Genomic DNA, 12,810 nt, shown 5'->3' on the forward strand with positions numbered 1-12,810 from the left:
TTAAAATATACAAGAATGAAATTTTTTAAATAATTTATTAATATGTTTTAGTATAATTTTACCTTGAAGATGTTTTTATATGTTCCCATTATATTTAAATGATTTGTTTTTATTATGTATTTTAATAGTAGATTATATATTTAATGTTATCTTATGTTAACTTAACTTGTAAATTTTTTACTATATGTATCTGATTTTATTGAAGAAAAATATGAATATTCATTAGGATTGTACTAAATAAATATTAAAATGATTGAAATACTTACTATAGTAAACTAGAAGTTTATTAATAATTTTAATGTTTGACATGACTGGTTGGACCATTTTTGATCAATAATAATATGAAAAATTATTGAAACTTCATGTGGTCATCCATTGAAAAATCAAAAGATTTTTCAATCTAATGAATTCTAATGCCCTGCTTACTGTTAAGGCAAATTAGTTACAAGGCCATCAGCAGCTAAAGTTAGAACTGAATCCATTATATTTTTGAAATGTATTTAGGGTGACATATGTGGACCCATACATCCACCATGAGAATCATTTAGATATTTTATGATTTTAATCGATGCATCGACCGTATGGTCATATGTGTACTTATTATTAACTTTCAATTTGGCATTTGTAAGATTACTCGCCTAAATCATTTGTTTGCGAGCACATTTCCTGATTATACAATCAAGATTAGTAATCTTGATAATGCTAGTGAATTTACATCACAAGTAACTGGTTATGGATTACAACCAAGGTAACCAATTGTAATTCAGGCTTAATTTAGGTTGAACCTGAGATTCAGGACAATGATTAATGAGTTATTTGTGATTTTTGTCATTTTGATTACATTCTGGATTTGCTCTGTGTTTGATAGGTTAATTGTAAATATATTGATGCTGAATCATGGAAAAATTGAACACCTACTACTTATGTGCTTATTGATTTCTATTAAGGGAATTTTTGTTTATGGGTAACATGAGTTAGAAATGTATAGATCGTGTCCTCCCCTATTTTTGTTTTAGATCTGTACAAGGGAAGTAAAGACTTTTTTATATTGGAAAGGTTGGTCATGCTGACCCCTTTTGTTTTGTAGAGGTAGCAAAATAGTTGGTCATTTTTATATTTGTACCAGTACCATATATAATGAAATACATATAATTTTTTTTAAAAAAACCTATTGAATAGCCTATTACTTATGTTCATATCTAAAATGGTCTAGCAAAATCGTTTATTAAACATTTTCAACTAATTGCAAGGTCATTACTTATAAAAACTAAACTCCCCATTTTTGCTTGGAAACATGCTATTTTGCATGTAGCAGCACTTGTACGTAATATGCCAACGAGTTATCATAAACTCTCTCCTATGCAATTGGTTTATGGTAAAAAACTAAATATTTTTCATTTAATAATTTTTGGATGGCCAATAGATGTTTCAATTGCTTTACCACAATACACAAAAATGGGTCTTCAAAAGAAGTTAGGAATATGTGTTGGATACAAATATTCATATATAACTAAATATTTAGAACCATTAATAGAAGATTTATTCATGGTAAAGTTTGTCGATTATCATTTTAATGAAACAGTTTTTCCAACATTAATTAGAAAGAGAAAATAAGCAGCTAAGAAAAAAAGTTCACAGAAAACATTATCATTTTCTAGTATTGATCCTCTTACGAATTAATATGAACTCGAAATTTAAAAAATAATTCATTTGAAAAATATAACAAATCTGTTGCCAAATATATTTACTAACATAAAGAGAATAACTAAATATCATATATCAGCTATAAATACTCTTATTAGAATTGATGTTCTTGTAGGACAAGGTATGTTAGAAGTGTGGGAAGCCAATCAGTTCCAAAGATAAAATCTTTGAAAAAGAAAAGGAAGAAATATACGAGATGGTAAAAAAAGGGAAATAGAAACACCAAAAGAGACCATTGACATCATTTATAAAATTTCAAAAGAAATTCATATACCTGAAATCATTGAAAATGAATAAATCTCAATAAATTATGTCATGACAGGAAAAAAATAGAACTAAAATGAAATAAACATCAACGATATTTTTACATATAATGTAGCGCATAATATTATGAAAAAAAAATAAGAATTTTAAACCTACATCTATTAAAGAATGTAAACATAGAAATGATTAGTCAATGTGGAAGATAAAAATCAAGGTGGAATATAAAAATCAAGGTGGAATTTACTTTATTTCCAAAATATGAAATTTTTAGACCTGTGGTCCATGTAACAAATAATGCAATACCAATGGGATATAAATGGTTATTTGTGCAAATATGAGATTGTGAGATATAAAGCATGGCTTGTCGCAGAAAGTTTTACCTAAAGACATGATATTGATTATGAATAGACATATTCTATTATAGTCAATACAATTACATTTCTATATTTAATTAGTCTAGTAATACGTAAGAAGATTGAAATACATCTAATGAATATAGTTACAATCTATTTATATGACTTACTTAATATTGATATCTATATGAAAATTCTTGAAGGATTTTAATCGCCTGAAGCATACAATTTTCAAGAAATTTATTCAATCAAATAAAATAAATATGTATATAAATTAAAGTAATCTAGACGCATGTGGTCTAATTATCTTAATGAATATTTGTTAAAAGATGGCCATACAAATGATCATATATGCCCATGTGTTTTTATAAAAAGATTTGGATATGAAATTGTCATAATTGCTATTTATATTGATAATTTGAGTATTATTAAAACTTTTGAAGAATTATTAAAAGTTGTGGATTACTTAAAAAAGAGTTTGAAATGAAAAATCTTGAAAGAACAAAGTTTTATTCGGGTTTCAGATTGCGCACTTGACAAATAAAATTTTTGTCCATCAATCAAATTATATAACCAAGTGCTAAACAATCTTTAAAACTCTTATACTAAGTCTAAGAATATAAGTTTGGTGGATATTAATATTTAAATTAAAATATAAAAAATAAAAATATATTAATATTTAACTTAAATTTTTATATAAAATATTAATATTTAAATTAGCAACATTATTAAAATTAAAAAATATTTTTTAATGAAATCATTCAATGCGATTAAAACTTTTTATTTGTCAATTGAATAAATCTTACCAATACACATACATATAAGTTTTGCATGTCTTACATAATTAATAAATATTGATATTTTTATAATGTTGTGATAAAAAGGGTGATGACATAGAAAATTTTTAAAAAATTAGAGTTTAATTATAAATATGTGATTAAATGTTTAGGTAAATATCATTATTGATTGTACCCATTTGCATGTCCATTTTTAATTTTGATCTCAAATTAGTAAAAACCAAATGACATCGTTACTTTGTAATAAACTTCTATTTATCATTTTAATACCCAAATTACTCTACTAGTGATGGTGGAAAATATTCTCTACAAGATGATCTAAACGATAAAAAATATTTTCGACAATTTATTCGAACAATAAAAAAGATTAAACTTTTTTGCAAAATATTTTACATTGAAAAAATTTTCCCCAGTGAGTTATTTTTCAATTACTGAACAAAATCAGTTTTTCAAATATTTTTGTGAAGTATTCTAATTTAACATAAATACTAATTTTTATATTTTTCTATTTTTAAGAAATAATATTTTATTTTTATTATTTTTAACATAATATAGAAATTTAAAATTAAAATTAAAGAAAAAAATGTTTAAATAAATACATGTCAACTGATATGTTTCTTCCATGTGGCAGACACATTATAACGAATTGACACTTAACATCAGACCTAACGTAACCAAGAAAAAACAAAAAAGAAAAATAATTTCATTATAAAGTTAGGAATGTAAAGACCAACAAATTAATTTTCAAATTATAAAAATCAAAATGATATTCGTTTCAAATTTTAAAAAATACATGTATAATGTTGTTGAATTAATTTCAAGAAGACCTTTATGCCACAGCTTTTTTTTTTTTTTTCTTTTGCAGCAAGATTCTTTCCTCTTTTTTTTCTCCCTTCATCTTGCCAGAAATATAAAGTTAGGCATCACGATATAAAAATTAAGGAAAGTTAGGCTCCACCATATAAAAAAGAAAGTTACTAGATGGCGTTATGCTAGGTTGTACACTGCACATGTGTATGTGACAAGTATGGGCTGCGCCGATCGGGCCGATATCCTTGGGTGGGTCTTTACCTTTCAAGAGGGGGCTTACACATTCTACACGATCTCGCATTATACAGTGCATTTTTTTTTTAATTTTGTTTTGGTAAATATGAAACAATTCAAAAAAATTTTAAATAACATATGTTTATTAAAGTCTTTTTTTTTCTTGATTTTGGATTCCAAGCTAAACATAGACCTATAAGATGAGATGAAGTGAGTAAATTTTTAATGTATAACTTTATAAAGAGAGAATAGAAAATAATCAAGATAAAAATAGGTTCCGTTTGATAAAATTGAATATATTTTTTAAATATTTTAGTCTTTTCTTCCATTTAAAAGAATGAAAATTTTGACAAATATAAATTATTTTAAGAATCAATAAACATAAATTATTTTTATGTCTTAACATGTAATTTTCTGGTTATTATAGCAAGTACTGGTCTAGATTAAAATGCATAGCTTTCGATAAAATTATTGATTTTTCTTATCAAAAGATAAGAGGAAGCAATTAAAATTTTGACAAATTAGATTAAAGAAAGTGAAACAGAAAGATACGCAGGAAGGCAAAAGTAGTAGATAGTGGGGGGCTGAGTAGGCATGACGCGAATGATCGAATCTGAGATCTCACCTTTTTCTTCTTTCTTTTCCCCTTTTTCTCGATCTGTCCCAGATATAACACATGCGTGTTCGTCCCTTTTGTCGACTACTGCTCCACTCCTAACCCTTATATAAAGGTCTCACGCTGGTTTGCTTTCCTTGCATCCAAATCTCTCTCTCTCTGTGGCATTGTGTTCATGGAGAGGTCCATGCGTTTATTCTCAGCAGCCTTTGTTCTTCTGTTGCTTCTTCTGGCGACAGGTTTTTCTTTTGCCCTTCCCAATTTCTTGTCTTTCCAATTAACTTGACTTGTGCTTTTATGCTATAAATTGCTACGACTCTTTATTTTATTTTATCTAAGTATTAGCATCCGACACATATTTCATGAATGTAAATATAAAACTTCGATTCTTTTAATACTAAAAATATTTTTAAAATGTTAAACTATTGTATTCTACCCTTATCTCAAGTTCAAGTAACATAAACTTTAGTATGAAGCTGACCAGGACGCTATGAAGCCTAGTGCCACGGGTTCATTGATCACATTCCCGAAAACCTATGGCCTCATTTCTATGTGTTTAACATATATAGAGTAACTTGAGGTTTCCATGGCTTGGATCCTCATCTCCGATAACATAATAAGTTAGCAGGCTCTTTCAATAGTTTTCCTATTCTTTTTTGTCTCTTAAGTATATACTTGCATTTTCTTTCCATTTTTGGCCATTTTCGAGCAAAGTAACTCTTCTATATACAAGTGTCATTTTATGTGCGGCATATGAGCTTTCGCAATCTTATTCTTCCCCTGCATTATCCACAGGGGAAATTTTAACTTACTTGTTTTGGGTAATTTATTTACTGATTATTATTTTCTGAACTAGAATAAAATTTTTGCATATTTTGTTACATGTGAATCTGTCAAAGAAGAGATGGGGCCAAAGGCAGCGGAAGCAAGGACATGCCAGTCTCAGAGCCATCGCTTCAAGAGCACGTGCGTGAGGAAGAGTAACTGTGCCGCCGTCTGCCAGACGGAAGGTTTCCACGGTGGACATTGCCGAGGCTTTCGGCGCCGATGCTTCTGCACGAAACACTGTTAGCCATATGAATTAATGAATCTCTTATTTCCATAGCCCCTGAGGTCTCCTTTTGAGAGAATAAGGAATCCCCGGCATTTTGTGTACGAGGAACTGTTTTTTAACTCTATATTCATCTGTCTTTGTCATGTTTTGTGTCGCATGAAATAAATTTTCATTCTTTGAGGCTACATTTTAATTTTTGTCTATTTTTAATTATAATTTTGCTTCTTATCTTTATATAAATAAATAGTAAGTAATAAAAATATCAATTAAATAAAAAACATCTTTTACCTTTTAATACTTAATAGAAAAGCATGGCCGTAAATGGAAACGATGAAAGGATGAAACAAAGAATGATCCGTACCCGAAAGTCGACATGTAAAAATAACAACATAATGAATATAAGACAACCTTTAAAAGAAAAAAATTAATTTGATGTCTTACAATTGTTTTCAAATTCTTTAGCATTTCTCGGTTAATGAAATCAAAATAATAAGGCTGCCTGGCATATTTTAAAATTCTAAGAAGAATTAACCTCGGTGGTTACGTACGTTTCCTGCTATGCTCCTTGATGGAAAATTAAATGTCGTCAAAGGTGCATATATATATCCACAGACACAGTGACTGTTTTTTTTTTTTAAAGTGTAATATTTATTAACTTTAATACTGTAATGTCATTTCAAGTGCTTATAATACTACAAACTCTCATGGCATAATCAGAACCGGTCTGGGCAAAGAGAAGCTGTACAATGGTCCAAAAAAAAACCAGCCATTGAGTAGACAATGGCGTTCACAGCAAAAAATCCTAGAATCTCTTATCAAGAGCCAGCACCCTGTAAACAGAAAGTGAGCGGTTCAGCAGGATCAAACACAGGCTATCCTAAACTACCCCAAAAAGTGGTCAAACATTACATATAAACTTCTCCCAAAACCTAAGCAACAAAATCAATCCTACCCAACCCATCCAATAGCAGCAGAGGCTATACAATCCGCAAAAGTGAGCTCTAAGATCAAAAACTCAAAAAACATTCTCATCGTTAATTTTTTTTGAAAAATGAATTTGTTAACTCAACATAACCTGCATGTCATAACAAGTCTTAAATCTTAGAGATAAAAGGCTTGTAGTAGCATATCAACTCCAACTACAGACGAAGATAACAGTACAATTACAAAAGGATTCCACCACTTCAAACAGATATTGGTGGCTCAACCTCAACAATGAGTTCACTATACAACAAAAACTAAACTTCCTAACTTCATAAAACTTATGAGATTACACAACAACCACAATTCAGATATTCTAAACCCATTCTCATCGTTAACTATTCCTAATTCCTTGAAAAACTCCCAGCCATTCATAGACCGCAGCAACAAAAGCATCCACAATCACGACCCTCTTGTCACCTTTCGACTCAGCTCATTGATGAGACCGTGAACAGTCACACCAAAACCAGCAGCACAGCACATATAGCATGCAGCTTTGTATTGACTTCCCGTAGTGCATCCTTGCTTCCCCCAACCTTTTACTCCAACGTCTTGAATTCATAAGTTCTTTGTCATCCTTGTGGCTTTTTCCATTTCCATCAGCTTGTGAAGATTCACGCCCCAGTCGGAACTTGAAAGATGAAACTTCAACCTGCACTCACCCTGGAAAGCAGAAAATGTTTTGAAATTTCCAAGTCACACTTTCCTTTATTTTCCGCATTCACTCTCATGGAACCAAACTCAGGACCCATGGAGCCCCCTCAAAAATGTTCAAAGGTTTCACTTCCCTCGATGAACCTTTCCCCACCCATAAGTTTCTCCCTGTCCTCTCTGCCGCCCTCCCACCTCTCCCTAAATACCCGGTGAAAGATTGAAATCACAAAAGAATATATCCTTTCTTTTTTCTTTTTCTCGTTCTCCACATTTTTCCCTCTTTTTTCTTCTTTGAAGACTCTGAAAATGTGAAGCATAGCCCTTCTTCCATGAAAAAATTTCATTCCTATAAAATTCACAGTCAAAGTTCATATTAGGTCCCTCTACTAATCATTTAATAAAATTCAAATAAATCTTCAATCAGCTTTTTATATTTTTATTTTAAATTAAATAAATTTTTATAATTAATAATTAACTAATTACATTAGTTAATATTTCATTTCTTATTTTACACTCGTGTTGCACTAATATAGTGCTGATGTAAATAGTAAAAAAATCATATGATCATATCATCATAGTACATTAATATGCTATGCCATTATATATTATGATATGTCAGAATATCACGTCAACTTCATATAATATAAAATAACAAGTGATATTTTGACTAAGTCAACTTTTAGTTATAAAGGTTTATTTAACTCAAAAAAGTAAAAAAAAAACGTTTATTTGATTAGTTGAACGTAATAAAAAAATAAAAAAATTTTAAATTTTTTTAAATAGTTTGAAAGTCTTGTTTAAATCTTTGGATAAAATCGAACTGTTGGGTAATTAAGATGTTGAGTGAAGTTTGGATGGGGTTGAAATTTGGATTTGTTAGCTGCTGGATTATTTGTGTGGAGCAGATTTACTTGATTTGGGAAAGGAAATTATGTGGAAGTGGTGGTGGTGGAGGAGTTGGATTCATCCTTGAAGTAATGAAGCTAAAGTAAAATTATTTTTAATAGATTCTAGATGAGGTTGGCAAGGACCTAAAAGAGATTTTAAGTAAAATTATTCGAGGCGGTAACTATAATTTCCTTGGACAATGTTAGTGCTTGGTTATGAATGTAAGACATATACAAAAATATGTTATATGGTAAAAAAAAAGTTATTATAAGGTATGTTGAAAAAAAAAATTATTATTACATGCTATGTAAAAAAAATGTTATACTCATGTTAAAAAAATATTATTGTTACATGCCATGTTAAAAAAAAATTACTATTGCACATCATGTACAAAAATATATTAGACGGGATGTTAAAAAAAATAATATTGTTACATATCATATTAAAAAAATATTATTGTTACACGTTATGTTTAAAAAATTTTTATTGCGTTTAAAATGTTGTTGCTCCTTACAAACAAAAATTTCAAATTCTCTCAACTCTTTTTATATTTTTTTATTTTTGTTGATAATTTGGCACCGATTAAAGTGTTTATAATATATTTTCATAAATCAAAACATAAATTTTTTTATCTAAAATACCTATTTAAACTAAAATTGAAAAAATTTCCTTTGAAATCTTAGATTTATAAATTTTAAATTCTTGAGTTTATTGATATTTGGTCTCAAATTGATCTAATTAAAAGTTATTTCAACATATGATATTATTTCTACCATTTTAGTTTCATCCAAAATACTTAAAAATGAAATTCTCTAAGTAGCCACTTATATTAAGCACATCAAAACCAGTACTTGATGTCTTGAAAATGTAAAAGAGAGAAATCGAAAACACAACAGACGAATGTCAAATAAAGAAATTGATAAAATTAAAAAGAGCTTATGATGAAAGAGAGAAATTGAAAGTACAGATGAGAAAAATTATAATAAATAATTTAATTTATTTAAAATAATTTTAAAAATATTTTTATCAAATTATAATTAAATATAATTAAAAATAATTAAATTTATTTTAATAATTATTTTTAAAATACTTTTTATTAAAAAATTATTCATCACAATTTTTTTTAAAATAATCATCGTTCATTTGCAGCTCCTATGCGGTTTCGGCTAGACTGGGAGCAATGAGCAAATAATATAAAAGACCCGTTTACACAACAAACGTGGGCTACGATCACCATCAAGATGCAGGGCAACTAAATTATTATAGAATGCTAAGTCTGTCCAGCAGTCTCTCGGAAAAAAGTCATTAGAAATAGCATAAGTTAGGCCATGTGTTTTTTGTTCGAGGCAAAATCGTCTATATATATATACCGAAGGCCAATGCTGTGGATAAAGAAAATGGCAGCCTAACTGTATAAACAATTGTTTTATTTAGTACTATTGCTTAAGGAATCGGAATTTCAAAGTCAAATGTGTTTTACTCGCAACCTGCAAGCAAATTGAGAATGGGTCAAAGGGAGAAAACTGACAATGCCAGCGGCTCCAAAATTGAACAGTGACCCAGACAAACACCGACCATTGTACAATGCCCCTATAAATTGAAGAGGAGCTAGCTACCAAGCTCTCCGTGACTCTCTTTTCTTCTCATTTGCTCAACCTTGTTTGTTAACAAATCATAACATTGTTTACGTCAAAGAACATAAAAGAAAACTGGCCATAGCAGTTACAAAATCTATATCGTCCCCAGCGGGTAGAGCTGCTCTTGTGGTGATGCTGCTGCTTTTCAGCAGGGCATGCCAAGCACAGCTTTCTCTACATTTTATGAAAATACATGCCCCAATGCACTGAGTACTATTCGCACGGCCATCAGAACCGCCATTGCAAGAGAGCGTAGAATGCCATCAGAACCGCCATTGCAAGAGAGCGTAGAATGCCAGCATCCCTAATTCGCCTTCATTTCCATGATAGCTTTGTTCAAGTATTGTTGGAACAATTCGATGTCGGTTTTAATTTCTTCCACCAACATATCTATAAATGCAAGATCGTAATGAATCCTCTGGTGTTTATAGGGATGTGATGCCTCAATCTTACTAGACGATGCCCCCTCAATCACAAGCCAAAAGAATGCACTGCAAAATAAAGACTCTGCAAGAGGTTACGAAGTCATTGAGAAGGCAAAATCTGATGTGGAGAAAATATGTCCTGGAGTTGTATCTTGTGCAGATATCCTCGCAGTTGCAGCCAGGGATGCCTCCGAGTACGTGAGTAGGCTTAACATAAAACCTCCCTTCCAAGAGCCCAGATGTCACACTTGTCATCCTAGATTCCCCTATTGAATATTCACCCTTAATTATAACTCTCACTGTTGAAACAACACCGGTGGGTGGCCCATCTTGGCCAGTGAAGCTCGGGAGAAGAGATTCTACTACTGTTAGCGTAAGTCTTGCTACGAGTCAACTTCCTCGTTTCACGGCCAGCCTTGAAAGCCTCGTCGATCTCTTCGGAAGAAAGGGGCTTAGTCCAAGAGACATGGTTGCTTTGTCAGGTTTGTGAAAAAATTATTTTAATAAAATGCTCTGATCACACTTCATCTTCTTTGTAGCTACAAGAGCTTTAATCCATATACAGGTTCCCATACTCAGGGGCAACTCGATAAGTTCGAAGACCTAAAGCAATATATTTAATGAGGCATTCTTTTATTAAAATTAAAAAAATTATTAAAATTTTATTTTTTTAACTTTTTGAAATGTAAAATTTTTATATTTTTTAAACAAGTTAATACAAAATCAACAATCAAAATTTTTAATTCAAATAAATTAATTATTACATAAAATAAAAACAATATAATAATATAAGATAAAATTTAAATTAAAGAAAAAATATATAAATATTAGAACAATAGTACCTAATTGTTGAATGCTTATTGTAAACAGTAAATGAAGCCTACGGCTTTATGAAAATAATAATATAAAAGATTTATTGTGTATTCTTTGGAGAAAAATTAAAGTTAAAGAAAGAAGGAAGAAAGAGCAAATGAGAAAAGAAACATTCAAAAGTAGATATTATATATTGAAAAATAAATAATTGATTTTATATATATATATAAAAGAGTTTTTAAAAATCATTAAATATTTTGATTGGAGATAGAAGAAATAAGTGAGAAAAAAATAGTTGTTGGAGATGATTATTTACTTATGATCATTAGTTGATTGGAAATAATATAGCATTCTATAAATTAAAAAATGATAAAAAATTTAAATTTATTAAGCATATAATTAAGAAAATGAGAAAATAGATAATTTTATTAATTATTTTTTTATATTTTTTAATTTGTATATATTTTTAATATAATGAATTATATTATAAAATTATAAGGCCTCCACCCAAATTGGGGGCTTAAAGCCCTTGCTTGGGTGGCTTCACCCAAGGGCTGGCGCTACCCATACCATTGGACAAGCTCAATTTGTTACATTACGGAACAGGATATACAATAATGCAAGTGACATAAATGCAGGATTTGCTAGCACACGCAGGCGCCATTGTCCTACCATTCTTGGCAATGGTTATGGAAATTTGGCAGAACTTGATATGGTTACACCTAATTCCTTTGACAACAACTACTTCAAGAACCTAATGCAGAAGAAGGGTTTTTTGGAGTTAGATTAAGTTCTCTTTAGTGGTAGATCCACAGATGACATAGCCTTCAAGAATCGTAGGATCCCTTTTACTTTCAAGTTTGATTTTGCAACTTCCATGATCAAAATGGGAGATATCAAACTTCTAGCAGGTCCAATTGGGATAATTAGGAGGATTTGCAGCCGTGTTAACTAGTGATGGATCTTTATACCTTTATGGAAACTAAATCTATCTTTTCTCTTCCTTAATTGTAGATATGTGTGTTTCCTTTTTTTCTTAATTTATTTATTCCTTTTATTTTATCAAATGTAAAGCTGTAGTAATGATTTTTTTTCTTATATACGTTCTTATATGTAATATTTTGAATTGATTAATCACTGTAATGATGACAATAGGTCTATAGACTTCTTTTTTACTACATATTATAGTAGTGCTAGAATTCTACTTGAGTAAATGTCACAATCTCATATTGCTAAATAGATGAGATGAATTTTGAGCTTATTATCGAAAGTTAAATGAAACACTGTCTGTAAGCCAAAGCATTATGGGATCTTGGAATCTTTAATTTATGCAACAAAAATGTTGCACTACTTGGAAAATGGTGGTGGCACTATGATGTGGAAGACAATACATTATGGAGACGCTTGATTTTAGAAAAGTACGGTAAAAGTGAGGCACATTGATCTCCTCAGTTAAGAATTTGAGCATGATGTCCAATGTCTGGAGAAGTATCATCACATTACCTGTCTCTCAAGGGATTCACAATGTAATAGGCGCTACTGCATGCAAATGGTTTCTTGGTAATGGATCAAACATTTTT

General features: G+C 29.9%; 1 protein-coding gene and 1 pseudogene across 1 annotated transcript; both read left to right on the forward strand.

Moving 5' to 3' along the window:
* The first annotated feature begins 4,933 nt into the window (after window positions 1-4,933).
* LOC110423475 (defensin Ec-AMP-D2) lies at window positions 4,934-6,005 on the forward strand. The gene is made up of 2 exons (XM_021437692.1): window positions 4,934-5,017; window positions 5,681-6,005. The coding sequence occupies exons 1-2, from the start codon at window positions 4,954-4,956 to the stop codon at window positions 5,848-5,850; spliced, it is 234 nt and encodes a 77-aa protein (XP_021293367.1). The 5' UTR covers window positions 4,934-4,953; the 3' UTR covers window positions 5,851-6,005.
* Window positions 6,006-10,121: 4,116 nt separating this feature from the next.
* Window positions 10,122-12,185, forward strand: LOC110423451 (lignin-forming anionic peroxidase-like; annotated as a pseudogene).
* Window positions 12,186-12,810: the final 625 nt, after the last annotated feature.

Source organism: Theobroma umbraticum, unplaced genomic scaffold (assembly GCF_002168275.2).
Source record: "Theobroma umbraticum cultivar Fairchild unplaced genomic scaffold, ASM216827v3 scaffold_20.0, whole genome shotgun sequence".
NCBI lineage: Eukaryota > Viridiplantae > Streptophyta > Magnoliopsida > Malvales > Malvaceae > Theobroma > Theobroma umbraticum.